Source organism: Poeciliopsis prolifica, unplaced genomic scaffold (genome assembly GCF_027474105.1).
Source record: "Poeciliopsis prolifica strain line A6 unplaced genomic scaffold, Auburn_PproV2 SCAFFOLD040, whole genome shotgun sequence".
Classification (NCBI taxonomy): Eukaryota; Metazoa; Chordata; class Actinopteri; order Cyprinodontiformes; family Poeciliidae; genus Poeciliopsis; species Poeciliopsis prolifica.
Window position 1 is genome coordinate 1,430,517 of NW_026562415.1, and position 27,922 is coordinate 1,458,438.

Genomic DNA, 27,922 nt, shown 5'->3' on the forward strand with positions numbered 1-27,922 from the left:
GCAGTTTCTCTTTCCGTTTTCTCCCACTATTTTTCTTTTCCAGCAGAAGACGCATCAAAAACAGAACATGCCTGGAGAACCTCATTAATAAACGTTTTCAGAGTGATTTTTCTTTTGTAAAAATCACACATTTGACCAACTAATTAACAATTAAACACTTTCTAAATCTTACACATTACACTATTGTGATTAACAAAGTATTATTAACATTAAGGTAGACAACACTCTTGGAGCTTCAGCTATTCACCAGTTTCTTCAAGAAATACAGTTCTTCACACATATATTTATGCATTTTTTTTCCCCACTGAAATAAAAATAGTTTTTTGAAAGAAACCCTTTTAAAGTGAGGTCTCTACAGCAGTTCAACATCCAATTTATGCACTCTCTTTTTTGGGGGCTTTTGTGCAACTGTCAGAAACTGATGTAGGACTCTGTAAATTGCTGCCGTCAGAAATTCAATCTGTCCTTGTTTTTGCAAGGATGGGTGTCTTCACTTGCAGCAGGCTTTCTTCTTAATGGGCTGAGCACTGAGGCTGACTGTTGTGTCTCTTACCGTGTCCTCCTGCTCCATTAAAATCCTAAAATCACAGAGCAGGAAGAGAGAATGAGTCAACAGTGCCAGCACCATCAGTCATATCACCTGTGGTGAAAACTGGAACACATAATGCATTTTTTTAAAATCATTCTGGATTCATAACTAAGGTGTTTCAAAGTTACTATCTTACCTGGCCAGGTGAGTCAGGGACTCGGTCACATTTTTGCCGGTGTAAGCGCTGACCTCAAAGAACATCACCTTGTTTTCCTAATGAAGACGGGCAAAGAAAAGATGTTAAAACATGTGACATGCATCTCTTTTTTCACATAGAAAAAAAAAGGAATTTCATTACACTAAAAGAAGAAGCAAGAAAATGTATTATACTGGACGCATGGAAACTTACAAAAGCTAGTTGCTCTGCATCTTTAAAAGACACCTCCCTCTCTCTTGTCATGTCCATTTTGTTGCCCAGCAGGAGAATGGGTATCCCCTCACCTGCTGCTTCCTGGGAAAATAAAAGGCAGTGAAGAACACTGAACTAGCTTAGCATTGTATTTCAGTGAGATGGATTAGATTTAGCAGAGTAAATACAGTAAATCATATGTTCTAAACGTCAATGAGAAATAGAACGAGAAAAAACTGAAGCAAATTGGAATAACCAGTTGCATAAAGTTTTTGAGGTTAAATTTCCAACCTGGACATTCAGAAGCCAGGGTTTGACAGCTGTGAAGCTCCCCGCTACTGTGACATCATACATTAACACCACACCATCAGCCTTGCGAAAGAACTGCTTGGTCATGCTGCAGAACCTGTGTAAGGGTTGGAACAAATTAGGTAGAATATAAAACACTCCACTTGACATTTACATCAAAAATGATTTTCTTGGGAATGCAGCCATTCATTAATGGCATTAATAGTGCATAAGTTAATTCGCTGATGATTTTAGTGTCTATGACAGATCTTAGAATACTTTTGCATCTCAAAATGAACTCACCTCTCCTGACCTGCAGTATCCCAAAGCTGCATAGCTATTTGCATATTGTCCAGTGTTAATGTCTTCACGCTGTAGTCAATACCTAGTGAGAAAAAGGGTTAGCATGTATTTCATATTAATATATTACACTGATGTACCAGTTACATAACAGAGAACACAGTGCTGGCAGGAAAGCAGTAAAATACATTCACCTCTTATTGCAGCAGCTTAATCTCATACTGAAAATCTTCAGTAAAATGCTATTTTTGTTATACTCCAATTATTTTAGAGAAAGAAAAAAGTCATACTAAGATTGTTTTTTTTTACCACCTGGAAAAAAATATTGATTATCTTGCTGTATTTCTCATAGCTCCCTTTTGATAACAGGTCAGAATTTTGTTTTACTTATAATGAAAGAAAGTAAGAAATATCTGCTTTCCTATGCATTTATCTTTTGTTTACCATTAGATCAATGTCTGATCTGATAACAGTAAATGAAAAAACAACCGTTTAGCATTTAGATGTGCTTATTTTAGAATTTCTCATCACCTATAAAAAGTATTTTTTAAAAGGCTACGATTACCTCTACCTAAAGGACTGTTTGCGATACTGACAGCTGAGTCACCAGTGAGCTTGTTAAAAAAAAGGTAAATGAAATCATTTGTATGTGTATATGATTAATTGAATGTAGTGTAAATTACTTTGGAGTCCTCAGACTTGAAAAAGCACGATGCAAATGCAGGAAATGTACAGCATGGAGTTATTTTGTGGTTTTTAACACATCTCCACAAGGGATGCTAAGAAATGTGGGCAGGATTTTATATGCTCTGATTTACAAAAGATTGTTATCAAGAACGGCCACTAGAGGACCTTCGAGTGACTTGTACCAGAGAAAAGAGAGGAAATGAGGATAATTGAGTGTGAAAAATGAAAGCAGGCTTAAAAAAATCACAAGGAGTCACTTAATCTCCTGTACAATGTGAGTCGGGGCTCTAAGACAGGCAGTGTGACTTCATAAGCCCTTCCATGTGATACTTATTCACCCTCAGATCTTCTTTGTTAACAACTATAAACATACAACCCCTGTTTGTTTCATGGTTGCAGCATTAATGTCTTTCTTCTCACCCACAGTAGCAGTTGTGGACGGGTGAAAACGGCCCTCACAAAAGGAGCGCAGCAAGGACGTCTTGCCTACGCTGGAGTTTCCAACCAGGACGACCTTGAACAGACGGTCCGGGGCAAACACGGCCCTTACCTTTGCTTTCTGGGGATAATAAAATGTGTTTGTTTCGCAAACTAAAACCGCTGCAACTTATAATGAAACAGAAGCAGTAAACTCACTGGTTTGGCGTCCCTCCCAACAGGCTGGCGTCTTGGAGACACTGGAGTCTTCTTCACTTGGGATTCTTTAGTAGAAGAAGCTTCAGTAGGAATAGTGATGTGTCTTGAGAAACAGGTTGTACTGAGAACAGTACCCGTGACGGCACTAGTTTCAGCCTCGCTATGAGTTTCCTCTTCATAATCATCTTCTTCCTCCCTGAGCTGGTGCAGTAATGGTTGGGGTTCACCTTGAAGAAGGTGCAGCAGGTGGTCTTCCTCGATCGAGATGACCCTGCGAAGCGGCCAGCCATCTGTTGGCTCACCCAACATGTCCTCCTCCTCTCCACTCATCTTTCTCTCAGGCTCCCCTCTGTTGGAGCCCTCTCGGGTTTTCACCATCACTTTCCTGTTAGCAGCATTTTTAGCGGATGTCCTTCTTGGCTTTGGCTTCACATCTTGTTCTCTGGGTGGGCTGACGTTACCATTGGCTAAGGTTGAGATTTTCTTCGCAGCAGGTCGCTGCTGACGTGCAGTGGCAGCCGTGGCGGCAGAAGCCGCGGGAGCATCATCTTCACTGCAGGAGGAGGAAGCAACAAACACGATTTGAAGGTGCTCTATGGGCAAGGCCTCCAGAGACTGGAAGGACACTTCCATCAGCACAGGGTCTCTTTAGGAACAGAGGAGAAACAGAGGTTAAAAGAAAAATAATTTAATATGCAGATGACTGTCATGGATATCTGCAGAATGCTTCTGAGCTGCATATTGAATTATTTTTCTTTTAATCTAAACTGACATGTTAATTTGTCCTTCAAATCAGTTTTCCTCACTGTGAAGAGCCTCTCCAAACGATGCATAACCTCCCTATGTTTCATATCATAATCACAAACTTCAGTCTTTTTATTGTTTTGGTGACAGAACAACACAAATTCATGGATCAATTTGAAGGAGAAGAAAAGTTACATCTAGTGTTACATTACATTATAAGTAATTTATAAGAATTATATATAATTCTTATACATAAGAATTATGCTGGATTTCATTTAGGGGAGTCGCAGTAAAAGTGACTGAATGAAACTGTTTGAAATATTTCTCACAATTGAAAAATGTGTAAAATGTACTTCGCCATGGTTTCCCACTTATAACTCAAGTAATGGACATTCAGGTTTGTACATGTAATGTAATAAAATGTGAAAAAGTTTCACATTTTGCAAGGTCTATAAGACTTTTTCACATTACAAAATTCTGTATATTCTTAGCATAGAAAACTATCCCAAAAGACTAAGTTTTCTCACAGTAGTAATATGATGACAAATGGATTACCCTTTTGCTGGTTGACTTTCGTCATCAAATAAGTCAGCAAGGCCCTCCATCTGCTTCTGCTTTTTTCTGAGTGAGGTGCGAGGCTTTTTTTTTTTTTTAATAAACACAACAGGTTACGTAAATTTATCTTCAATCAGTCTGGTTATGCAAATATATTTTTAAAGAAGAACTTACAACAGCGCAGAATATGTCTCGCTCATCCTTTAAGTGTTTGTTCATCTCTCTGGAAGGAACATGGCATTTGTTCAAGTGGCTTTCATCTAGTTAAGCCTCAGACATTTAAAGGAAAGAGATCAATAAGTTGCTTGGGAAATTGCTGGTCTCACCTGAGGAGGTCAAGCTGCTTCATGAGACACTGTTTCTCCCTCTGGAGGCCCTCGGTTATTCTATACATTTCCCTTAAATAGGACGAACAACACCACAGATTTCTCAGTGCAAAATAAAACCAACAACATTACATTAACCTTTAAGAATAAAGAGTTTCCACATACATCTCTTTCTCCTGATGCAGCCTGGCCGCCTGCTCCTGCAGCAGAGCCAGATGCTCCTGAGCCAAAGAGAGCTCCAGGCTGGTGCTCTCCAGCGCTCTGGACAATTCCTCGTTGGTCGTTTTCAGCTTGACATTCTCCACGTGGCTCTCCTGCCTCTCGCTATTCAGCTCATGGCACTGGAGCTCTAACTGCCAAAAAAAAGTGTTTTTGTTTTTCCTAATTATCCAAACAAGTATCTGCAGCTAAGCATGCAGCATAGATATGGTTTTGTCTGGCAAAGTAATACAAAAAAGCAGTTTCCTTTTGCTGTTAAACGCAGAAGTAATAATATTTAAATTGTTTTTATGAAAGACCAATTCTAGATTTGAGGCAACAAAAATATGATTGTAATATCCCCAATTCAGTGACAAAAGGCCATTTCGGTTCAGCAGGTTGCCTATAATTGAACAGGAACAAAGGCAGAGTCAAATCTTGAGTGCATTATTAGCAAATATTCTATAGCACGGCAGAGTTCGTAGGACACAGCAGGAGAGAGCTCACTCAGCTTTCTGCAGCTAATGTTTTCCTATCAATTAAGAACAAAATCCTTTGAATCAGTCCAATAACATCACAGTCCGATCTGAAGGTGCCACAATTAGAGCAAATGTGGAAAAACTGCCACAACTGCTTGTTAACAGGAGCCATCCTTTTATTGTGGTGGCAGTGATGTTTATTGGATCAATTTTATCAGGTTCCCCAAGTGTCCAGTACTGAAACTAGGCGTGCCTGAGATTATTGTGCAAGGTACAGTGTGCATCAACGCACCCGTCTCTGTTTCTGGAAGAGCTGCTCCAGCTCTCGCTCCTTGGAAAACAGCTGATGCTCCAGCTCCTGGCTGCGCACCTGAAGGCGCTCCGAGTCCTGCAGGTCAGATTAGAAATGCTCAAAGGTCACAAGTAGATAAAATCTAAACATAAAGACCTAACCTCAAAGACATGCACCAGTGAAAGAAAGAAAACAGAAAAAAACTATTAGACTTTTATATCTATTCTCAAATTCAGGAAAATTATGATTTTGAAAATCTCTTACAAGGATCACAAATAGTCTCCATATTAGTTGGAGATGCTTCTTTAAAAAAAAAAAAGTTAATAAAAACAATGTATGTTGAACAGGAAATCACTTCATTTTTTTTAAGCGACCAACAGAGAAGCAGATTTGACAGTTTATTTCTCTGTATTTGAGCTCCTGTACCTGCAGCACAAGTCGATCTTTTTCATTTTTGATCTGCGCCTCCATCTCTTCGTACAAGTGGCGGATCTCGCTGTCATGCGTCGCTGTCTTCCTGGAATGAAGAAGCAACTACTTTGATTGCATTATACAAAAAAAAAAACAGCTAAAAAAAGATACCATTCTCTAGGCTCTGCTTGAGGTTATGCTACTTTCCACTTTAGGTATTAATAATTATGTTGACACACTTACAGACTGATTTATAGAAATTTGCACCTATTTGGGGAAAAAAAAAACAAGACTCTAAACAGCTAATTGGCCAAGTGCAAAGGAGAAAAGCTGCAGAGTACCATCTGCTGCCATGAGAAATTCTGTACACAGTTGATGCAGGCTGTTTGTAAAAACAACTGCAATTTTACATAATCCCCCAACTCACCCAGAGAACATTTTGTTCTGCTAAACAGAGGAGGGAAGGAGAGAACATAGTGGTTTTAATTTTATTTTCATTACACATTCAGGAATACCAATGCTTTCTTGCACTACCAACAGTCATAAATCCAAGTCTTTGCCTCGATTGCAGGTGAATTGACACAGATATAGAATTACTTGTAAACTCAAACTAATAATCAGTTAATTTTAAATGAGAGCAAAGTAAAAGAATAGGGACTTATTAGTCCCATTAACCAAAACAAAACTGTTTCTTTCCCTTCAATTTCTGTGAAAAAGCCTTGTTAAAAAAATGCATTTTCTTACCTCTGTAGGGCACTTTCCATCTCTTTCTTTTCCTGATGGGCCTCTTTGATTTGGTATGTTACCCTGGCCAGAAATTCCTCAAAGTTGGACAGAAGGTGAGGCTCGTCTCGCCTGAGCTGGGCCCAAAGGTTGCGCACCTCACCTGGACTAGAGAGCAGGGATTTGCTAAATACATTTGGACATGATGGGCTTTGTTAATAAATGCAAAGCAACAACAAGACAAAGGTGGATAAAGCTTACTCCTCGAACACATTGCTGGCGCCAAGACTTTCCAGCAGCATGCAGAAGTGCCTCTCTTCTTCGTCCTCTACCCCCGACAGCCTGGCTTCCCACTGACTTTGGTAAAGAGCCTCCTTAGCCTTAAAGACAGGCCCTGGGGCCTGAGTTTGGTCATCTGTGACAGAGATTCTCCGACCGTGCAGGAACTGACCTGAAGTACACCCAAACAATTTCAAAGTTTGAATGAACACTCCAGTATGTGAACATGTGGGTGATCTATTTCTGAAACGCGTCATTCAGGCCTCTGCTGTTAAAGGTCTGTGGATTGTTGCAAATTTCTCTGGTATAAAAGCCTATTGTAATTCAGTTTCAGCGTTTAACTGAATCGGGTTCGTCACGGCTTATTTAAAATCCACTCTCCTTACATATTTCCGCGCTTTTACACCCTAATGGTTTTCAAACTATCAAACATAAGCTTTATTGGATTCAGTTCACGCTTTTTAAACGCATTCTGAACTCCAGACTGGAGGGACTGCTCTGAAACGCAGCTTGAATCCCTCCTTTAGATGTGTACTGTGTCAGCAAACATCAGAGGGTTCATCAGACTAACTTAAAATTATTCATTGTAAGTTTTTCTTCAGCTTAACGTTCTGAAGAATTTCTTTACTTCATAACTATTTACGCCACAATTAGACAATCCAACATAACATTTCGTGTCACTTGCATTTACGGGAAGTGTGGCTTCTCCTTTGCTAAACTACACACTCCCTCTGTAAACAATTACACGCCTCAAAAGGAAAAAAAAACTAACAAATTTTTATGCATATTTCCCATAAAAAACAACCGTAAGAGATACATTTTGTTGCTGGGTCTCAACTTGGCAATAAGGCTCATCATCTCCTTCAGTTTTGATAGGACTCCAAGCTGTGAATGCTAAAGAGGATCTCTCTGAAGCAGAAAGAAAGTTTGTTGAAGGGAGGAAACGTACTGAATCTGGAGGAAAAGGCCTCCAGCGTGAGGTAACCAGCACGGTCCGTATCCAGGGAGTCAAACACATCCTCGAGCTCCTCAGCAGACAGGGGCAGCTCTCTGTGGAGCCTCTGTTGGGAGAACAATGTAAACAGACGGGATTTCAAAATGCTGGAGGTGAGCTTTACCAGAAACTGTTCTTCGTGAGGATGTTGTAAAGTGATATTAGAAGCATTTAAATCTTTTCCTAGAGACTTTCAATGCTTGAAAATTCATATGGAATCACCTGAAAATGCAGCTCAGCCACACTCAGCTCTTTAACAGCTATTGTAGTCTTCGTTAAGGTGTGTGTGTAAGTGAGCTTTATGATGCACATAAAGCTTTTCATCCGTGGTACTCCTCCAGCACTTCTTGGGTTGTTTGGGTGTACTAAGAGGGCAATAAATGGGGAAAAAAAGCCAGGAGGGGTGACACTGAGTGTTTCCTGCTCGTTATTCACTATTATTAGACTAAATTGTGTCGCCGATAAAAGCGTGAACACATCACCTATTGTTCTTCTCAGCAGACCTTTAATGCATCCAGATTGTTCAAATTTTTTTTCCCATCCTTAAAAACCATCTTTTCAGTGTTTTGTGTTGGCACCCCTTAAAGCTCTTCACATTGCAGCTACAAACCTCAGTGCACTGAGATTTTATGTGACAGACAGGCAGAAAGTGGAAAATGAATTGGAAAAACATGTTACAAATGAAAACCTTAAGCATGAGTTCAATTACCTGTAGTATTCATCCCCACTTTCTACTCTCCCATCCTACTAAATAACCAATTGACTTCAGAAGTTCCATAATCACTAAAAAGACTCAAGTTGGGTGCAATTTAAACTCAGCTTAAGAAATCCTATTTACAGGAGAAATCCTATTTACAGGAGAAACACAAAAGTGTCAAAGGAGTCTGAATACTCACCCAGATAATGTCATTATAATTGATTTGCTAAGTAACTACTGATAGACTTGATCTGTATATTTTAAAGTGATTTAACTTCTTAAATTCACCAGATTTAGTGAAAATACTTTCAATTTCCAGCGTAGGTCACAATAAAAGGTTAGGCTCAATCAGAAACACACCCTCATATCAGTGCGGGTGATGAAGCCTTTCCCCTCCACGTCGCAGGTCTGAAAGAACTCCTTGGTCTTATCCAGCAGGGTGATGTGACCCCACTCCGACCCTCTCCGTCCACAGCCGTTCACCCTGACTTCTTCCTCCTCCATGCCCGGCACTCTTCAACGACACAATGCGTGGGAAACGGCATTCACCTCTGTGGTGGTCATTGGGGAAAAGAAAGAAAACTTCACTTCACAAACCCCCCAAAGCTTTTCCAGTCACCATGATCTCAGAGGTAAAAAGCAGCACCAGAGTGATGAGCCTGGAGACAAGCTGTGAATCTGCTCCAGACTAGGAAAGGGTTCAGTGTTAACAAAAAGAAAGAAACAAGTTATATTTCGTGCTTCATTTTTGCCTTACAAAGTCTTAAAGTGCTAAGACAGACGGATTTTTTTGTAAAGGAAAGGATAAATGTAGTTACATAACCATGTAGCTATACAGTACTTCCTTTTTTTTCTCCTACAGCGCAAGAAACAAGCAGCTCAGAGGTACATAAATGTGGTGTGAAAGATTGAATTCGTTCCCCACCATACAGAACTCCTGACAGGATAATGCCTGTAAAACTGCAGTGCCAATTCAACAGGTGTTGCACCTCTGTTTTCAAACAGCCATTTTGGTTTACAAAGTTGTAGTCTCACTTATTCTAAACCATGTAAAGTTCATAAAATCAACATAAAGCGTGCACTTAGATTTATTTGAGAAAACCTTTGCTTTTTGGAGAGATGTTCAGCTTTACATTAAACTGAAACAATGCAAAAAATAAATAAAAAAAATTGAGTCCCTGCACACAGATGATTTATCTCAGATTACTTGAATTTGTTTCCAACTCTCAACATCATAGGCAGTTATTTATTCTCACACCTTCAAGATGGAACTCTGTCAAGACAAACTCCAAAAAAAGAATGAAAAATTGTCTTACCTTTCTTGACTTTTTAGCACACAAGTCTTTCTCTAACCTACATATCAGCAAAGAATTGAGCGTGTTCTGCATTTAGGAAGTCCTGTCTTACAGAAGACTGCTCAACAAGTCATTCTGCAACCATGTGATGTCATGAGGAAGCAGCCCCAGGCTTTTTAGTCTGGGCTCACCCGCTGCATGCACATACAGAGCAGCTTTAACTCTAGTTTCTGTAGGCTGAGAGGATTTAATCTGTTTAATGACAGCAAATTAAAATCACAATAACCACACACCAACAGTCAACTGAGGTGTTGATTGTTGGTATGTTCCTGGTCAAAAACAATGATTTTGTGACAGCTGAAAAAAAAGTGCTTTCTTTTTTTTTATTTTGTACAAGAAACAAACTTTTAAAAAAAATACATATCTCCACACCACAGTGCCATCTAGTGGTTTGACAGTCCTTTTGTACACAAATGTTACAAAATAACCTGAAACATAAGATGTAAAGGTTTTCCTCAGTTACAGCTGAGAATTTGTCATTCCAGGCAAACAGAGAGTAAAATCACAGTTCAATCAGAGAAGTCATTTATCAGTTCCTTGGATCTTCTGAAGTAAATATTCCATTTGAACGTTTAAGTTCGGCTGTCCTTTCTTAGTCTTCTGACTCAGGAGGCGGAAAGTCTCAACTTTTTTCTGCTTATACCTCTGAATGGCTTCTTCTCTCTGCTGCTTGTTCTTCAGGTATGCCTGTTAAATGAGAAATCAAATAAAAGTCAAAAAAGGTCCAAAAGGTCAGCAAATTCATCCAGAATTAAACAAGTAAGGCGCTTCACCTCTTTCTTTAGTCTCCGTTTTTCTCGAATGTTCTCAAATTCCTCCTTCGTCTTCTGATAAGATGTCTTTCGTTGCATTTTCTTTCGCATGCGGTTGCTTATTGGAAAACTAAAAATAAATATTTCTGATTAATTTTCCGTTCAGAAATTAAGAAGTACCTATTCTTAATTAAAATAATTAATGTGATCTTTTTTTCATTACACCAAAAAAATACCACTAAGTACAAACAGAAAAGCTTGAGTTCATGTCAACAATAGACCCAAATTAAACGAGAAACATTTCACATTTGTAAAAATAAATGATATATCCTACATGCCAAAGAACATTTCTAATAAACATGAAAAATACGCTACATTCAAACTCCTTGAAATCACAGAAACACAAACTGCTGATCATCTACATCTGGTATGGGATTTGTGTTATGACGGACCAAACTGTCACCTTTCTTGCTCTGATGTTGTTGGCTCAGGGTTCCCAGAAGCAGAGTCCATCAGTTCAGACCCTCCAGTTAAGTCTGTATCAGGAATATCAGCGTTTTTTTCAGTACCATCCTTCATCTGCCCTTTCATCCTTAGCTTGCTCCTGTTCACTCTGTTTTCCCAAGCCTGTTTCCTCAGTTGCTCATCCTCCGCCAGGTAGAGATGCTTGAGGTGTTCTGGGTACTCCTCCTTGTACACCACATTGGCCTTGGGGTTCTTCTTACGCTCCTTTCTCAGCAGTTTGTTGTACTCATGTCTGACTTTCTCCTTTTTCTTAAAAGCAAACCCTTGACCTGATGAGAGGAAAAAAAAAACATAATCAAGTCTTAATGCTTATCCTGAATTTCTTTAGGAGAGGTGTCAGATTAGTTTTAAAGCTTGGAAAAGAAATCAGGGACATTCAGTGTCTATGTTAAAACAAACGCATCTAAAAGCTCCAGCATAAGTATTAGAGAGCCTGAGTCTGAAACTGGCCTTCATAAATGAATATTCATGTGTTAGAATGGCACTGTAAAAGTTCAAATTTAACCCAACTGTCAATCTGCAGACGTGTAATTTAACCTCATTTTCAGCTATATTCAAACAAAATAAAAAAAAAATACATTCATGGATATACACTGAAGTTTGTGGTTGGAACTTAACCGAGTATGGGGAATGAATTGAATATTAAGACATTGTCATTATACACCTTTTTATCGTATGCTACAAAGTGCTCCAAATCTACATTACCCAATAACGGTTAGCTAATAAATTAAGTAATATAGAGTGGTGAAATACGAACAAACTAGACACACATACCTTCTTTAACGCTGCCTTCAAAAAATTTGTTGTGTGGGATCCACTTCTTTTTCTTGTTTACTCCGCCTGACGATTTTCTTTCCTTCCTAAAATTGCCATCTTTAATTTGAGCTTTGTCGTTTTTCCTTTTCTGGTTCGTCGGCGCCATTTGAAAATTTAATTAAACACGAAAAACCAGACGTTTATAACTCTCTCATGCTACTTTAGCTAGTTATTCTCAAGCCGCATGCCGTTTTCCTGCTGACGCTGCGTGGTGACGTAGTTCAGCCAGGCAGGACTATTCGATCACGGATAGATTACGGTCTTCACAAATACTACTGTTGTTAATTAATTCCCATTTAAATGTTGACACTTAAGTATTTTTCTACACTATATTGACCCATAAAATGTAAGCTTTTATATCGGAAAAATATAAAGAACAAAAGCATGAAGAGCCTAAAGTAATCGACTATTTTTTTTGACTACTAACGTCTTGGTTTACGTCGTCATGAGAAGGAAACAGTGCGCATGCTTTTGGGGTTCTCTTTAAACCGCTTTTCAAAATGAAATCCTCCCGTTGCAGCCTTACGGTGATTCAGCAGCGGATAGATGAAGTACAGCGCTTCCTGTCGGTGACTCTCGCCATCGCCAACGCTCACACGGTCGAGTTTTACACACACGACGTGTGGAAGCGGTTTATGGCTGTGACGCCACAAGAGGTCCTGGCAGCAGTCAGTTCCGGTAGCGAACAGGAGGGGGAGCCAGAGCACAAAGAAAAGGGTAAATACAGACAAGACGTCAGAGAGAGAGAAACAGTGCATGCCTGGCAAAAGTGTCAATTCCCCTTGAACTTTTTCTCACGTTGTTGCGTTAAAAGTAAAAAAGAAAAAAAAACGTGATGGTGCACAAATGTTAAAGAAATCAGATTTTTTTTCAACAACCTTTCAGAAGAGCTACTATGCATTAAGGTTTCATTATTTGGCAACATTAGCACGTGTTTTACAATTATAAACAAAATTAACAAGCAACATCATTAGTTCCTAATTGGCTACAACCTTAATTGACATTATCATAGCCGCTCTAGCTGGGAATTATTGAATTATTACTTTCAAATGGTAATAATAGATGAATAAATAAATATTCAAAATATAAATATTCAAACTTGGTATCACTTTGTGTTTTTCCTTTTCAACAGAGCATTCCAGGACCACATTTGGGTTTTGCGTTCATTCAAACCGCCTGGTTGACATCCATGAGCTGGTAGAGGCGGCCAAGGCCCAATCCCTTCCTGGCCTTGGAGTGTGTGTGAGCAGGGATGAGCTGCTGCAGAGCCTGAGAGGCAGCGAGTCAGAGTGTGCAGAAATCGGTAGGGCCTTATCCTAAGAACACAAACCAGTAGACGAACGTCCACAAACGTTCATCTCAGATGATGTTTTTTTTTTGGGGGGGGGTGGAGATTAGGGGGGTAACATTTTTTAACCTGGTTTTTTTTTTTTTGTAACAGATAAACTGGAGCCAGATGAGTTTATGAACGCAAAGAAATCCCATGAAGTCCAGTGCATGTCTAAGGTGGTGGCTTGTTTGGCCCAGCACTGTGGAGTCAAACAGGTAGAATAATGCAAGTTTATTCATGTAATCATTTGAAATATTAAGTGAAACATACATCTTTTAATTGAAATTGATTTTTGAATAATTGTAAAGAAAGGAAACGTTGTGAAAATACATATTGAATTCCAGGTGATAGATGTGGGGTCAGGGAAGGGCTACCTGAGCTCCTTCCTGTCGCTGCAGTACGGCCTCCAGGTGTTCGGCATTGACTCCTCCAGCACCAATACGCATGGTGCTCAGGAGAGGAACAGGAAGCTCAAGAAGTTCTCACGAGCGTACCAGAAACGCTCGAAAGCAGCACTGACCCAAGTGGAGGCCCAGTACTCGCCTCAAACGGAGTTGGTGGAAAGAAAACCTGGGCTGAATCAGGACAGGGACACTTTAACAGGAAGTGGCTCTCAGGAGGATCTAGGGGTGTCAGTCGACGTTCTGGCTGCAGGAACTCAGCCGGAGCTCGGTCCAGAAACGGGGGAGCTCTTTCTGAGCGCTCTGTCAGCAGATGTGATTCATCCTCCGTCCCCCAGAGTTTCTCCAAGTCAGCTCAGTGTGGAGGAGAGGGAGAGGAGAAAGAGAGAGAACCTGGAGAAGAAAGCTCGGAGCAGAAGAGAGGGCGCCGACGCTGTGTTTTCACCGCTCACGTCTTATGTCACGTCAGAAACTGAGCTGCGGAATCTCATCACTGAGCTAGAGGTGAGGAGACACCTCCAGAAAAAAAAGTTCTGAGAATGTGTGTCAAGTCGAAGAAACCATATGGGTTAGTAGCAAACTTTACTCCCACAGCAGCGTCTAAAATTACACCTGCTGAAGTAGAGAGCGAGTCAGTGGTGTGACTGCCTTTGTCATCGTCAATAAATTCTACCATCGATCTTCTCCCGTCCTCCTCTGTTCTCTTCTTTTTTTTGCCCTGCGTGTTTCTCACTAAACTCCAGGAAGCCGTCATGGTCGGCCTGCACACGTGTGGAGACTTGGCTGCGAGCACGCTGAGGATGTTTGTGGCGAAGCCGGAGCTGTCGGCCGTCTGCGGCGTGGGCTGCTGCTATCACCTGCTGTCTGAGGAGTTCAACCCGGACGGACAGGGTAACCACACACACACACAGAAAAATCTCAAGGAATGCCTGAGGCCAACCAGCGCCTTGATAAATAAAGCAATAAAATGGGAATAAAACACAGAATGAACGTTCAATTCAAATGGAACATGAAAATATGTTGTCAATTTTATATTCACAAACTATAAAAACAAGTCAAATCATAGCCTTTCTTCAATAAAAAAAAGATTGAATTTTCGGCAGTTCCAGATCAACTCATGCTAAGCTCTTCTAGGACGCACATGACAGCAACGCTTTTTAGTGTTGATGGTGTTTCTGACTGTAGAAGACTCAAGTTTTGTAAGTTTTAGTGGTAATTTTGTGCAACAAATGAAAGCTGGAAGAAGCACAGAAACGTGAGAGGCTGTAAGAAAATGCTGTTGTCAACTTTTATTGAAGGTGCCAGAGATCAAGAGAGAGCAAGACTTAGCAGGTAACAGGAAGACAGAACAGAGCACAACATAACTACTGCTTTTTGCCAATGAAGAACATGCTAAACATCAGGGGTATTGGTACATTCTCTGTAAGGAATACACACAGACAGCTGTCCTTGCAATACTAACTGCACAAAATGCTGATGGCTAATGTATCATGCTAGCTTAAAATGCTAGCTTTTTGCTTTATTTTTTTAATTCTGCTGAATTCTTCTGAAAAGAAAGCCAAATTAGAATGGTTTTGTTTGTGTTTCTGGACATTTTGTCACATTTTGTTGCTGCATTTTGTTTTAGCTTTAGCTCACGGCTCTTGTACTTTCTGATATTATCACTTTGAACCATCACCTTCCTTCATTTCCCACTAGCCACATAAACATTTCAGTGTGGCTTTTGTGGGAAATAAGTCAAATATTCCACTGAGAGTGAAGCGACTGAGCCAAATTCCTAATCTACAGGTCATGTTGAGCTGCAGGATTCAACTGTTGGAGTCCTTACAGCGCCGGCTGATGAAAGTTCAGTATTTCAAAACCTTTGTACTCGGAGAGGAAACTGAGTCAAAGGGAACTGTTCTACAGCTTCTGTGTGTGAAGGAATTAATTTTTACTCATCTTTCGCACTCTGAGTTGAACTCGTCTCACTGCCTCTAATTTGTGAGCCTGATATCTGCCAGGTTTTGTATCTTCTTCAGTTTCTAGTTTATTCGGTGTGAAATTGTCTACATGTGTCTTCCTGCTGTTACAGCAGCCTCTTCTTGTTAAGAACTTGACTTTCCACATCAACTTCATCAGAGCTCGTCTGAACATCAGAAACCAGGAGCAGAAAGTGATACCGTCTCAGCCAATTAAAAACAATCCATCCCACGCTTTGCCACTTTTTAACTGAGGCCTTCGCCCACTCTTGTAGTGTGGGCTGCAGGCCAGCTCCCATGGTGGCCCACCCTTTCCGAAGGATTTAGAAAGCTGAAACACTTCATCGCACAAGGTTATGCGTTTATTTAGGCTGCCGGTTTGGAATTTATGCAATTCCGTTAAATGACATTATCCGTGGAGATTACCTCATTTGGAGATTACCTCATTTGGGATCAGGATAGCATTTCGCAAAAGCAACAACACCTGTTCTGACAGGATAACACACATTTACCTTTTTTTTTATTGCTTTTGCACCAATTAAGCATAATATTATGAACATTCGGATTATCCTGTCGGTCTCACTTCATGCTTCTCTAACAGTTCTGATTGAAGTTAGCAGCTGGTCCTTGTTTTGGAAGCTGCCAGGTGGGAGCACCGTGTTTCATACTTATTTGTCCAGCAGAGAAGTCTGCAGCGTTTACAACCTGAAGAGTCAATTTTTTTTTCTCCCAGGTCGGTCAAATAAAACTCAGGGTCGCAAATGTCACTTGTATTTTTGGTTAAAAAAAGACAACTTACAATTTTAGATAAATATTGGCTGTAGATATGTTCTTCTTTTTAAAGAAGCACAATTTTCTGTCTATTCTTCAGATTTAAAATAAAAATAAAATTTAGTAAAAAGATGGATTTTTTTCTCTCTGGGATGAAAAATTATGTACAAAAATAAAAATAATTTTAAAAATGCACAGATTTTAACCAAATGACCAATTGTTTTTATGTGGAAATTCAATGCAAATATTGCAAAAAAATAACTCAAAAACTGTTTAAAAGACTGCATTTGTTATATCTAATTTTAAACATACTAGCTGGGTTTTTTTAATTTTTGGCCACAGCTATTAAGAGCCACTATAGAAGCTCCAAGGAGCCACTTGTGGCCCTGGAGCCCCTGGAACAGTATATACCATAGATGTTTGGTTGCATTGAGATCTGATTAATTTGACACCAAATCAATGTCTCAAACTTATACTTCTTCTCAAACTATTCCTTAACTATTTTTGCCATTATCCAAGAAGAATTGGTACTCTGTAAGATAGTATAACCAGACATATTGCTATGGTGATGGTGAAAACCTAAGGTCTCTTACTTGCAGGAGTACATGCTTCAATTGTACTTGCAGCTATGAATAGTCCATCAAGGTATCCAAGGAATAAAAAACAGCAAAGGACAGAGTGGTGTTATTATTTCCAGCATGTCAGCTCTTAGACTTTCCTGGCTAAAGGCTAACCAAGCACACCACATTCCACGTGGCCTCACTTTGTAAGCTGTTCTGCCTCTTAAGCAGTTGGTTTGGCCATTCCTCTACCACAACAAGCTGTCACAACAAGGTTTTTCTTATCTCCATGTAAACCAAACAAGAAAAAAGAAAATCCTGCATTTGCGAACATGGAGCCAAAAATAAACGCTTGGTATCCGTTTTGTTATACCTCCAACATTCAGACAGGTTGGGGGGAGAAGAGGGCTTCTCCTTTCCATTTGTTTCTAAGCTTCTGTGTCAGCAGGTCATACGCTGGACAGAGGGGGAAGTCAACGTGGCTGCTAATGTGATTATGTGTCCAGAACAGTATAACCTGACCGCAGCAACACATGAAAGCAGCATGCTATTAGTACCTCCTTACACTGCATCCTTCTGCATGCACCGTTCCTCGCCCTCAGTCACTGACCCCTTTTAGAAATGACATGAGAAGGATGTCAGGCCGTCAGATAGCAACGCCCACTACCCTCCCATTTGAAATATGCATGTATGTGAAGGCTCTTGAAACTCCCTTGCTCGGAAATGTGTTGTTCAAAACGCTAAAAACTTCTACAACCTCACAAACACTGTAGGTTCTTTTTCACATACGACGTTTCCCTTAAACTGCTTAATTTTGGTTAGGCTCCTGCGTGTCATAATTGTGAATTCTGTGTTTTAATGCAGATTTGAAATATTTTCTCTTTTAGCTTATGCACCAGAGACTATGAATATATTTTTAATAAAGTTTAAAAGAAGAGCAGATTGAAAACGTTTGCCATTTCTGCTGAAAAATCAATGCAAACTTATCATTTGAACCCAAATGAAGTTAACTGTTTTTCCCTCCTGAATACTGATTCCTTTTAGAAAACACATTATGTAGAATTAAGTGGATTATAACTGAATTTAATCTTGGGACTGAAATGCATAAATATTTGTGTTTGTGGGATCACTGCTAAGATTAACTTTCTGTATTCACTGAAGGAAATAAATCACAACTTTACTGTGATGAAAAATAAAAACCTGTCATTGTGAAATTCTACAATTTAGTGTCTCGCAAAAGAGTTCATAGTTGAACTTTCTTTTACAGTTTTGTGATTTACTGCAACAACAAATTGTAATAAAATACATTGTTGTCTTTGATTGCCATGCAAGGGAAAAGGACTATTATTCCCCCTGTTTAGGATTGCTTGAGGTGATGCAAATATGCACAGATGCAAGCTGCAATTTTGCCCTTTTTTAAAACGAGGAATCACATTAGTGGAACATTTCAGAGCCCAAATGCTCAGTCAGCAAACCCTTGAGTTTATCTCCGTCTCTTCCCCGTCAGAGAAACCGTTGCAGACTGCGTGTGGTTTCCCCCTGAGTCAGTACCTCCGCAATCAGTCCTGTTTCTGCGGCAGGAACGCCAGGATGTCAGCATGTTTGGTGAGTGCGATGACACAAAGAAATGTGTGCTGTCAGGCACGTCTTTGTTAGCAGAACCCTCAATCTGACAGTGAAGAACGGTGATGAGCCAAGACCGTTTTCATCACCCACAGATGAAGCTAATACTCTTTTAATTATTATGTTGTGGGGCTGCGGGTGAAAGTGGGGGCTCAGTTCTTGTGGTCGGGGGAGATGGGCAGCAAGGAGGACATGAGTGAGTAACTCGCTCTGGAAAAGCCAAGTGCGGTACAAGAGATCCATGCACAATGACATCAAGAAGTTACCTTGTTTTTAGCTTTTTTAATTTTTTTTTTTTTATTTAAGATTTTTCTTTTTAATTCTAGAAAAAACAAAAAAGCATTTTTTTTTCCCGAAAATGAATTTAATAAAATATCAGTTTTAATGTTGGCACATTTACGCATCCAGGTTATGCCAGCTATTTCTCATTGTGTTTTCAAGAGGTTTGATTGATTTTTGATTGCTCTGAACATAACAATAATCATCTACACAAGTTTTCAAATGATTAATCATGGCCTCTTTTGTTACTTACACCTCTGAGAGCCACCACATGTGTGGAGGAGTTGAAATGGGGATTTTAAAACCTAAAACCTCTGACCAACTGTTAGTGGGAGCATTATGCTGTGGGTCTGGTGTACTGCATGGATTGAGTGTTGAAAGAAAACTACGGCCGATTTAGCAGCTGTCCATGAGCCGTCATCAGCATATTAAGCTATAATGTCTCAGATCAGCACTGCTTTGTTTTCCCCCTTGTGTCTACAAAAAAAAAAAGTTTCCCCTACCAGAACACACTCCATTATAACAATCTTTTTTCCTTCTTCTTCCTCCTACAAAACAGGCTCTGGAGCGAGTCTCACTTGGCCAGGGTGTAAGTAAAGCATTCCTACTTATCACTCTCAATACGTTAAACTAAAAGTCATCGTCACACAAGAATGGAAACAACCGTTGCGGATCTATCATTACTTTCAGCTAAACAAATCCATCAGCTCATTTCAAACCACAAGCACGCACAATTAATAACCTCCCAGGCCGCTCTGTATCATTGCTGTAGATCTGCATGCATTTAAACAATCAGTCCATTAATGCTGCTGCTGTTGTTTTAAGTCGTTGATTGACTTTGGTGTATTTATTCAAAAACATGGAGCTAAGAGGCTGCGGGCCAACTCCGACACATGATACCCGCTGCCATTAATACGGAATGTTTATAAATATTAATGCAATCACAGAAAGATTGATTATTACCGCTGGAGCCGAGGCACGAATCCAAAAGCAGGCTTGATTGCCTGCTGGTGTTGCATTAACTTTTGGGGAAGTGTCAGAAATATTCACCCACCGTTTGGAGCAACATCACAGTAAAGCGCTTCATCTTTTTGCTTCAGATTCAGATGGAGTCTTTGTTCTTCCGAGCAGTGCTTCATGTTATTCTGAGGGACCACTACAGCTCCTATAAAAGGTAACAAAGAGCAATTTAGGACATTTTGTATGACAGGCGGTCATGGCAACAATTAAAATTGTGAGCGGGTCGCAGAACAGAGCAGGCGTCGAGCTTTCAAAGCGGCCCAAAAGGTTTGCTTTTACTGCACTGAACCAAAAAGGAAAACTTTTTGTTTCTGGTTTGTTTGAGTTCAAATGAACCGAGACTTGCAAACAAAAGCCACATGTAGACAGTTATGGAGCGCGCCATGAATTATACCAGACCGTGGAGTTGAAAATAACCCTGTTGAAACAAAGATTAGCTTGGAAGTGTTGACAGTCGTCTGTTACGTTGTTAACAGACGATGAGATAGAAATGCGAGACATTTTGGGCTGTTTGGCTTTGATCAAAATGCTCTTCATGTCACTACTTTTAGATATTAGCAAGATAATACCCAAAATTATTATCTTTTAGGTAAACAGACTTGCAGAACCATAACCGACTATTGTCATTCCAACCATTAAAACTTTGAAGAATTGTATCAGTATAAACAAGTTGATTGAACAATAATAGAGCCCTGTGCCTTTAAACGTGAGCGTTAATTTTAGCTCTTCATCTTGATAGTAGGTCCAGCACAGTCATTCAATGAGCACATGCAGAACTTAGTAAAAAGAAGTTCAACAGATCAGGTGTTCCAAGCCTAGTGCTCAGTACTTACAGCTGTACAGATATGGCATTTTGCCACTTCCTGTTTAGAAATGTTTGCTTTGGATTTGTGTTAACCAATTACAGATTATGGGCTAGGGTTAGGTCCTAATTTTGATGCATATGGTTCAAATTAAAGTTAATTATTGAAGTATATGGCAATGTTTCAAAAAATAAAAATCAGGGATTTTTATGCCTTTATGAAGTTCCCATTTTCAGATGGTGTGAAAATACGTCTTCCCACTGCAGGATTTCATCCGGGAACAATTGAGGGAAATGCAGCTGACCTCGGTTCAGTCCTTATCAAATGTTTATGCTGCAGACAAGATCAAATATTCCTAAAAGACACTGAGCCCTTCCTGCCCTCTGAACCTCAGTTTAACGACAGCCATTAGCATCGAATATCCATTACTTCCCCCCAGTAGACAGAAGCCATTCATCATTGTTAAGCTCTTTGGTGCAGCTTGATTTCCAAAGTGTGATTTAAAGCGAAACTGGGGACACACTGTCAAGGAGTGACAGGTTTGTTTGTTCGAGTGTGCCAGAACTGAGAGACGGTGTGTTTGCTCCACAGCGAGAAGCGGGTCGGAAATGTTTATTCCAAAGCAAAATCATTTGTGGACTACGTTCGGCGAGCTCTGCACCGATTGGAGCTGGATGACTCAAAGGTCAGACGCACAATTACTACATTCATCTTACAACGCTTTCCTGAAACAAACTCCTGGAAACATAGCAAACATCCATTTCACATTTCCACCACCAGGTTGAGATTTATATTTGTATATAGGAGCCGAAGTATTATTTCAGCGAGCGGTAAAGATGCTGTAATGGTTCGTAAGGCTGGCAAGCAAAAATCTGATCGCCCCAGAATAGCATGACGTATTTTTATCTGTTTCTCACAAGTCCTAAAAATTGTAAACAATTTACGAGCCTCACTCACTGACTTCTCTCAAATTGTTTTTTTTATTCTTTATGCTACATATTTCACACCCTCATTGTTTGACTTCTTCCTCTGCAGCTTTGTGACAGTGACATTCAGAGCTACCATGACGCGTACAAAGCACGGATGGACGAGATGCACGCCTTTAACATGGTGAGTAGACGACACCCTGGGTTTCTACAGAGATTCGTATTTTATGATTGGGGTAAAAAAAAAAAAAGCTGAACATTTAGAAATGTAATACTGTGAAACATATAGAGCTTGGATGTGAAAATGTCTAAGAAGCCTGCAACCATTCACAGCTCGTACGGCATCTAGGGGTTTATTTTTGTCGTAAACGCAGTACCATTTCCACCACAAAAATTCAGGGAATTCGGTGTAAAGTATTTTAATTCCTGCAAATTGTAAATAAATTATAGATCTGTGGGGAATTATGTGACTAAAATTGAACCGAGGAAGAAAACCAGCCCTGGTTTTGTTTTCCCTGAGGCTGCTAATTATGGTGTCAGCCACAATACAAATTTACTTTCCGGACATAAAACACAAATCTTTCTCTTTTTTTGGGGGTGATTGCACTCTAGCAACAGGATGGGAACAAGTCTCAGAGCTGTTTTATGTTAAATGTCAGAACAAGACATGATCTAAAGGGAGTGACTCACAGGAACATTTAAACTGCATCAAAAAAGCTCCTTTTAATAACCGTAGTGTGACTGCGCACGGCTTCCTTTCTGCAGTTGAAGGTGGCCCTTGCTCCATGCATCGAGGGTCTGATTCTGCTGGATCGTCTCTGCTACCTGAAAGAACAGGTAATGTGTTCGTCTCTTTAAATTGTGTAAAACCACAGTTGTTTCAAATATCTGGCCGCGAGTCTTTTTTTATTACATCGGATTAATTTTGATTGACTCTTATTGGCAGAATTACTAAGCAATATAAGACATAAAGACTCTGATTCAGATTTCATGGTTCCATCAATTTCAGCATGTTGTCCAAGCTTTGAATCAGCAGAGCAATCCAATACTGACACCTGCACCAAGCCTTTGTTCTCCAGGTCAGACAGTCATCAGGCTTGGGCGTGACTAGTTAAATTAAACTCCATTTTCTAAGAAATGTAGACAGTTACACTTAATTCTTGAAGTAACAAGGGAGAAAGTCCAGATTGTTTTTTTTTACTCATAAGAAATGAATGATTTCAAAAACACATTTTATAACTACTCAATATGTTTCTCTAGTATTAAAGAAAATTCCCTGGAAAAGCCATTAATTTGAATACATTTGTAGTGGAAAAAAAAACATCACTTTTTTATTTAATTACTGTATTTAATTATGCAAAAGAAGTCTTACTGAAGCACTTAAAGTGCTTACTGTTTTTAATCTGATTGCCTAGAGAAATTTTATTTGCATTTTATGACTTCCTGTTTTACTCGACATAAAACATCCTTCTTTTTTAGCCACTTGAGCTGCACAAGTAAAACAATGGCTGCTGGAAAGTAGGTACTGTGCACCATACCTAAGCAAAAATTCTGGATAAGGTTTATGTTGCAACACAGTGGTATGGATGGCCTGGTTCACTGTTTGACAATTGCATCGATCCCTTCACTGTTATGATGCGACTGCAATGAAAGATTAATATGTCTTAGGGCTTTTGCATTGTGCCAGAAATGTGACGGATTGTGCAATTTTGGTTTGGGAGTTTGATTCAGCTTTGATGTTGCACATGAAATCAGCAATAACATTGCAGAGCCAAGGACACTCATCACTGGAGTAGATCAGTAACAGATCTACACTGTTAAGTGCTTTTTAGGGATCTTCGGATATAAATAAAAAAGAACAAACAATCGAACAAAGTAGATGAAAATAGAGCAACAAACGCAGCTGATTTGATCACCCAAGCAGTGCTCCAGCTCTGATTTCCTTTCATTATGTTTCAGCTGGACTCATCATTTGTGATTGGCTCCTACAGCTCGTTGATTGGGATTTGAAATACGCCTCCCCAATGATTAAAGCGAACATGCAGAGATGTCCGCCGAAATCAGGACCACTGACATTAATGTAGGTGTCAGCCAAATTGAACGCAGCCTGCAGTTTCACAGTCTTCTGCTTCGGCAGCCAAACACAACAAGCTAATCTTTGCTCCGAGTCATCGTGAGGCGATACGAAAGCTTTGAAGTGGTGATTACATGCAGTTAATGTGTCAGATGGATTTCCTCATTAGGGTCATGTAATCAAACTACGTAACATCAACATCACTGGTCTGGGCTAAAGGCTGTCCCTCGAGGATGAAAACGATGATGATAGAAGTACAGTAATGTAATCCAGGTGGTGATGAGTTCGGAATCACGCGAGGCCAAACTTATCCAACCCAACACTGACAGATTGAGGTATTTAGTAAATTTTCTGTTGCATTAATTGTAGACACGACAGATGCAGGCAGTGTTCTTACACACAAACAGGAGTTCACTCTAAACCAATTTTTTGAATGTTCTCCAAGATAAACACCACACAGAACAGAAATTATAATTATGTGATTATTTATTTATCGCATAAAATAAATAAAAAGGTTTATTTTATTTTAAGTCTACAAGTGCGAAATTTGCAAGGTATTTTTCTAAAAAAAAAAAAACAATAAACATCTAAATCTCAGAGTGCGTTGGAAAACTAACACTGAACCACCCTGATCACCCCGTCCTAATGATCTGCATCTCCATTCCTCGAGAGCCGATGTTCTGGAACGTTTGGGTGCCTTCCTGCTCTTACACTTGAATCAAAAGACTGAATTATCAAAAGTCCTGGTCAAGAACCATCCGTTTGATGCTTCATGACCGGGACTCATGGTTTATACTTTAGCCAGGCATTGTGTGAAATGTGTTTCTTGTGTCCTTTAGGAGGGTGTGTCGTTCTCTGCATTGGTTCAGCTATTCGACCCCCTGCTGTCTCCAAGATGCTACGCCGTCGTCGGACTTAAAAGTCATTCTACAAAACTAAAAAGCTGAGACACTTATGCATATGCACATGGAGATAATACACTTAGATTATATTTGTATATGATTGTCGGCATATTTGTCTTGAAAACGACTATTGAAGTGCATCGTGACCTCCTGGTTTCATTAGATTCATTGATTGAGCATTTCAATCCTCAAGTTTGTATTTTACCTGCGATTTGGTTTCTGATGGGCCACATACATGAAACATTTGCAGTTTTCCAATACTTTGAAATACTTGTAAGTTCTGTGGGGCCTGTGTGATTGAATGATGTATTTTGCAGCCTAATGTCACTTGACTCTTAAGAAAACTCGTTTTAAAGGACCCTTCAGGGAATTGGGGGTATTTTGGGATTTGAGTGAACTTTGGGCACATCTGGAAAACTCATTTCTAGTTAAGGTTGAGAAATACGTTGAGGAGAGATGCTGAATGCAACTTATTCTCTTTTTTCCTGTTGGTTTTATAATAGTCACAACTTGTACATCGTTAAACCATCAGAATCATTCTCTTGAGATTGTATGTAGTATGCTAACTCAAATTAGCACACCATAGTGAAGTAAAAGGAAAATATTTCCTGTTTTTTTATACTAATAAAAATGATGAAAATGTAACCATTTACATGCTGTATTCCATACTAATTATTTAGGAGACTCCACTTGTGTGTAGCTTAATTTCAACATAAATGCAGCTTTGCCAAGGGAATAAAGCAAAACATGTGAAAGAAGGACTTTTAAATCAGATCAGACCAAAATGATATCTTTCTCTCAGTAAAATATTGTGGCAGCAGCATTATGCTTTGGGGATTCTTTTCTACTAAGGGAAGCAGATCAAATTTGATATTTGATTGGAAGACATATAGAGCCATCTAAAGGGTAGACGTGAAAAGAAATGGCTCAATTGGAATGGTTTAGATCGACACATATGCACTCAACTGTGCACTACTTGTGTTGGTAACATTATAAAATGTGATTCAATTCAGGGACAATTTGAATTACATAGTGTTGGTAACGGAAAAGTGAATTTTAAACAAAAGAAAATAATTGGCTTAAATTTTATGTGCTCTGTTTCAGTATTCGCCATTGAATCATAAATGATTAGAGCAGATGTTTCAGGACCCTTTTTAAATGCAGAAAGCATTGATCCATCCATTTTCTAACACCATTGTCCCTAGTGGGGTTGGGAGGGGTGCTGGTGCCCATCTCTAGCTAGAAATCATTGATTCTTACAAAAAAAAGAAAAAGCAAAGATCCTGAACTAATTAAGCCTGAAACTGTTAGATCTGTTAGATTCAGAGCAGATTGATATTAACCATCTCTTCCTGTCGCACACCTTCTCCTGCGTCCTCCATCTGTCGTGCCGGTTACAGCAACCGGCACATCTGCAGCCCATTCACAGGGTTCAAGTAGCTGTGGCGGTGAAACTGCACTACGTCCCACAGCCTTTTTTTAAAATTTATATCCCAGTGAAGACGGATCATGGAGCAGACGAAAATGAAAGAAAGTCACAGATGTGAGCTTGTGTTGTTTTATTTGGGGGTAGGGGGATTTTGGGACGGAGTCTGCCACCGCTTGGGGTTTTCTTTTCACTGACTGAGTCACATCCTGTCAAACCTGCCTTGATGGTCACACGCATGTTTGTGCAAAACTCATCCAGCCTCTTTCAAGTGTCCACGCAGGGGGAAGAAAAACGCCGCACACAAATCTGCTACCAGTTTACAATGGGAGGGTAGGTAAACTCCAATTTCCTGGCTTTGCACTTAACAGATGGCAGGAAAAGGTTCTCAGCAGGATGCGGTGAAGGCTTTGAGACACAAATAGTCCGAATGAAGAAGGCCGTACCACCTACAAGGACTTTTCCCTGCCAGGTAGGAGTTGGAGGAAGTGGTATGGAAGTGAGGGGAGTCCGGCTTACGTATTCGCTTTTGGCTTTGATGAGACTTTCTCACAGAGCTGCTTGAATCCAGGCCTCTGTAATCCTCTCTGATTTCCAAATTCATCTCCAGAAATCCCTAAAGCCAAGGGCTTCATACATAAAGCTTCATCTGATTTTGTTAGAGTGTAATTAGAGTTTGGAATTGGAAGGAAAATAATGGGATTTATCATCTCAACTCTGCCAAAAAAATAATGCGGAAAAAGTTGAAGAAGGAGGATGCAGGATGCTTTGTATGAATATTTGAAGAGCCATCCCCTTTGAAGTACATTTCCTCTCAACCCAGATTCCTTCCAGGAATCTTGTTTGTCATGATATCTTTTATGTGTGACTTTTTTCTTTTTTTTAGAGAGGTGTGATAGCAGGCTGCCATCGGAGAGAACTTGGGCACCATCTGCCTGTTCCTTCACTGGCACATTGTCTTCACTGCTTGATCAGATGTCTGCAGTCCCAATCAGCTTGTTGCAGATTTAAATAACTTATCTGTCATTTTTATCTGACACACTGCTCTAAATGTTTGGGGGTCTTTTCCACCCTTTCCACAATTTTGATTTGCCATGCCACAAAAGCCTCTGTCATTTATTTGGGGATTTATGTCATGAACCAAAACAAAGTGGATTAAACTTCGATTTTTTCACCAAAATATTATAAATGTGGCATACATACACACAGAGTTAGCTCAGATGACAAAATACCTTTACTCCTGTTTGCTGCAGTTGGAGCTGAAGGTTTTTGCCTCTTGTCCGTTTGTCTTTACTGCTAAAATTCAGTTGGATTTGTGAATACAAATGTTAATATTTTTTAAATAAATTCTCATTTGCCTTAAGGTCTGGTCTTTGAGAATGCCTTTATAGCACATGTATACAGTATGCGTTGGTCCAAACCATTTCATATTACCTCCGGCTGCATATTGAACCTCCACCCCACTTCTCATCCTGAACTATTCGCCTTGTATTCAACTACAAACAACTTTTCATCAATCCTCATAAGCTTCCCTGGTCCTGCACAAACTTTAAATGAAATTACTTCTCACCACATCTCTATTAACACCAGATCTGTGGAGTGCAAGATTAATAGTTGTTGTGTTTCAGCTACTTTACTGATCGATACTCCCCCTTGTTCAGCCAGCAGAATGGACTGAAGGTTGAATACAAAATGCATCCTTGCCAGTTTTTCCCTTTTCTGTCTGTTCTTCCCGATCTGAAGAAATAAGTCATATTAGATCAATCTAAAATATCTTGTGATAGAAAACAGGCTCTTCATAGGCAAATGTGACTGGAAAGCAAATTCAAGTCACATATTTGAACCTCAGCT

General features: G+C 39.7%; 3 protein-coding genes across 4 annotated transcripts; 1 reads left to right on the forward strand and 2 right to left on the reverse strand.

Annotated features, from left to right (window-relative positions):
• On the reverse strand, positions 1–9,249 carry cracr2ab (calcium release activated channel regulator 2Ab). Its single transcript, XM_055054701.1, has 18 exons — positions 9,194–9,249; positions 8,908–9,098; positions 7,806–7,917; positions 6,839–7,028; positions 6,599–6,745; positions 5,870–5,960; positions 5,444–5,539; positions 4,640–4,827; positions 4,475–4,546; positions 4,323–4,371; positions 4,149–4,231; positions 2,850–3,495; positions 2,634–2,772; positions 1,530–1,611; positions 1,230–1,344; positions 939–1,040; positions 726–802; positions 1–578 (listed from the first exon to the last, which is right to left on the reverse strand). The coding sequence occupies exons 2-18, from the start codon at positions 9,049–9,051 to the stop codon at positions 491–493; spliced, it is 2,421 nt and encodes an 806-aa protein (XP_054910676.1). The 5' UTR covers positions 9,052–9,098; positions 9,194–9,249; the 3' UTR covers positions 1–490.
• An 821-nt stretch (positions 9,250–10,070) lies between these two features.
• Positions 10,071–12,545, reverse strand: ccdc59 (coiled-coil domain containing 59). Its single transcript, XM_055054708.1, has 4 exons — positions 11,954–12,545; positions 11,118–11,448; positions 10,676–10,784; positions 10,071–10,589 (listed from the first exon to the last, which is right to left on the reverse strand). Exons 1-4 carry the CDS (start codon positions 12,099–12,101, stop codon positions 10,425–10,427), a joined length of 753 nt encoding a protein of 250 aa, XP_054910683.1. The 5' UTR covers positions 12,102–12,545; the 3' UTR covers positions 10,071–10,424.
• Positions 12,454–27,434, forward strand: mettl25 (methyltransferase like 25). 2 transcript variants are annotated; one of them, XR_008607645.1, is made up of 13 exons: positions 12,454–12,712; positions 13,128–13,298; positions 13,437–13,540; positions 13,670–14,230; positions 14,470–14,617; positions 18,526–18,623; positions 19,480–19,509; positions 20,021–20,094; positions 21,335–21,428; positions 21,779–21,853; positions 22,435–22,506; positions 24,583–26,404; positions 26,958–27,434. XR_008607645.1 is itself a non-coding variant. In XM_055054702.1 (12 exons), the coding sequence occupies exons 1-12, from the start codon at positions 12,496–12,498 to the stop codon at positions 24,688–24,690; spliced, it is 1,752 nt and encodes a 583-aa protein (XP_054910677.1). In that variant the 5' UTR covers positions 12,454–12,495; the 3' UTR covers positions 24,691–27,434. The 2 variants fall into 2 exon arrangements, 1 of the variants encoding a protein (XP_054910677.1); XM_055054702.1 differs by having other exon boundaries at positions 24,583–27,434.
• The last annotated feature ends 488 nt before the right edge of the window (positions 27,435–27,922 follow it).

Bases quoted from the DNA above. Each gene is read 5' to 3' on its own strand.
- ccdc59 (XM_055054708.1), bottom strand. From the start codon at position 12,101: ATGGCGCCGACGAACCAGAAAAGGAAAAACGACAAAGCTCAAATTAAA. The intron at 10,785-11,117 runs GTGACAGTTTGG...ATTTATTTTTAG, and splicing joins ACAACATCAGAGCAAGAAAG to TTTTCCAATAAGCAACCGCA. The intron at 10,590-10,675 runs GTGAAGCGCCTT...CTCATTTAACAG, and splicing joins AACGGAGACTAAAGAAAGAG to GCATACCTGAAGAACAAGCA.
- mettl25 (XM_055054702.1), top strand. From the start codon at position 12,496: ATGAAATCCTCCCGTTGCAGCCTTACGGTGATTCAGCAGCGGATAGAT. The intron at 21,429-21,778 runs GTCAGACGCACA...CTTCCTCTGCAG, and splicing joins TGGAGCTGGATGACTCAAAG to CTTTGTGACAGTGACATTCA. The intron at 22,507-24,582 runs GTAATGTGTTCG...TGTGTCCTTTAG, and splicing joins TCTGCTACCTGAAAGAACAG to GAGGGTGTGTCGTTCTCTGC.
- cracr2ab (XM_055054701.1), bottom strand. From the start codon at position 9,051: ATGGAGGAGGAAGAAGTCAGGGTGAACGGCTGTGGACGGAGAGGGTCG. The intron at 4,547-4,639 runs GTATGTGGAAAC...GTCCTATTTAAG, and splicing joins CTGCATCAGGAGAAAGAGAT to GGAAATGTATAGAATAACCG. The intron at 803-938 runs GTAAGTTTCCAT...CGTCTTCATTAG, and splicing joins ATGCAGAGCAACTAGCTTTT to GAAAACAAGGTGATGTTCTT.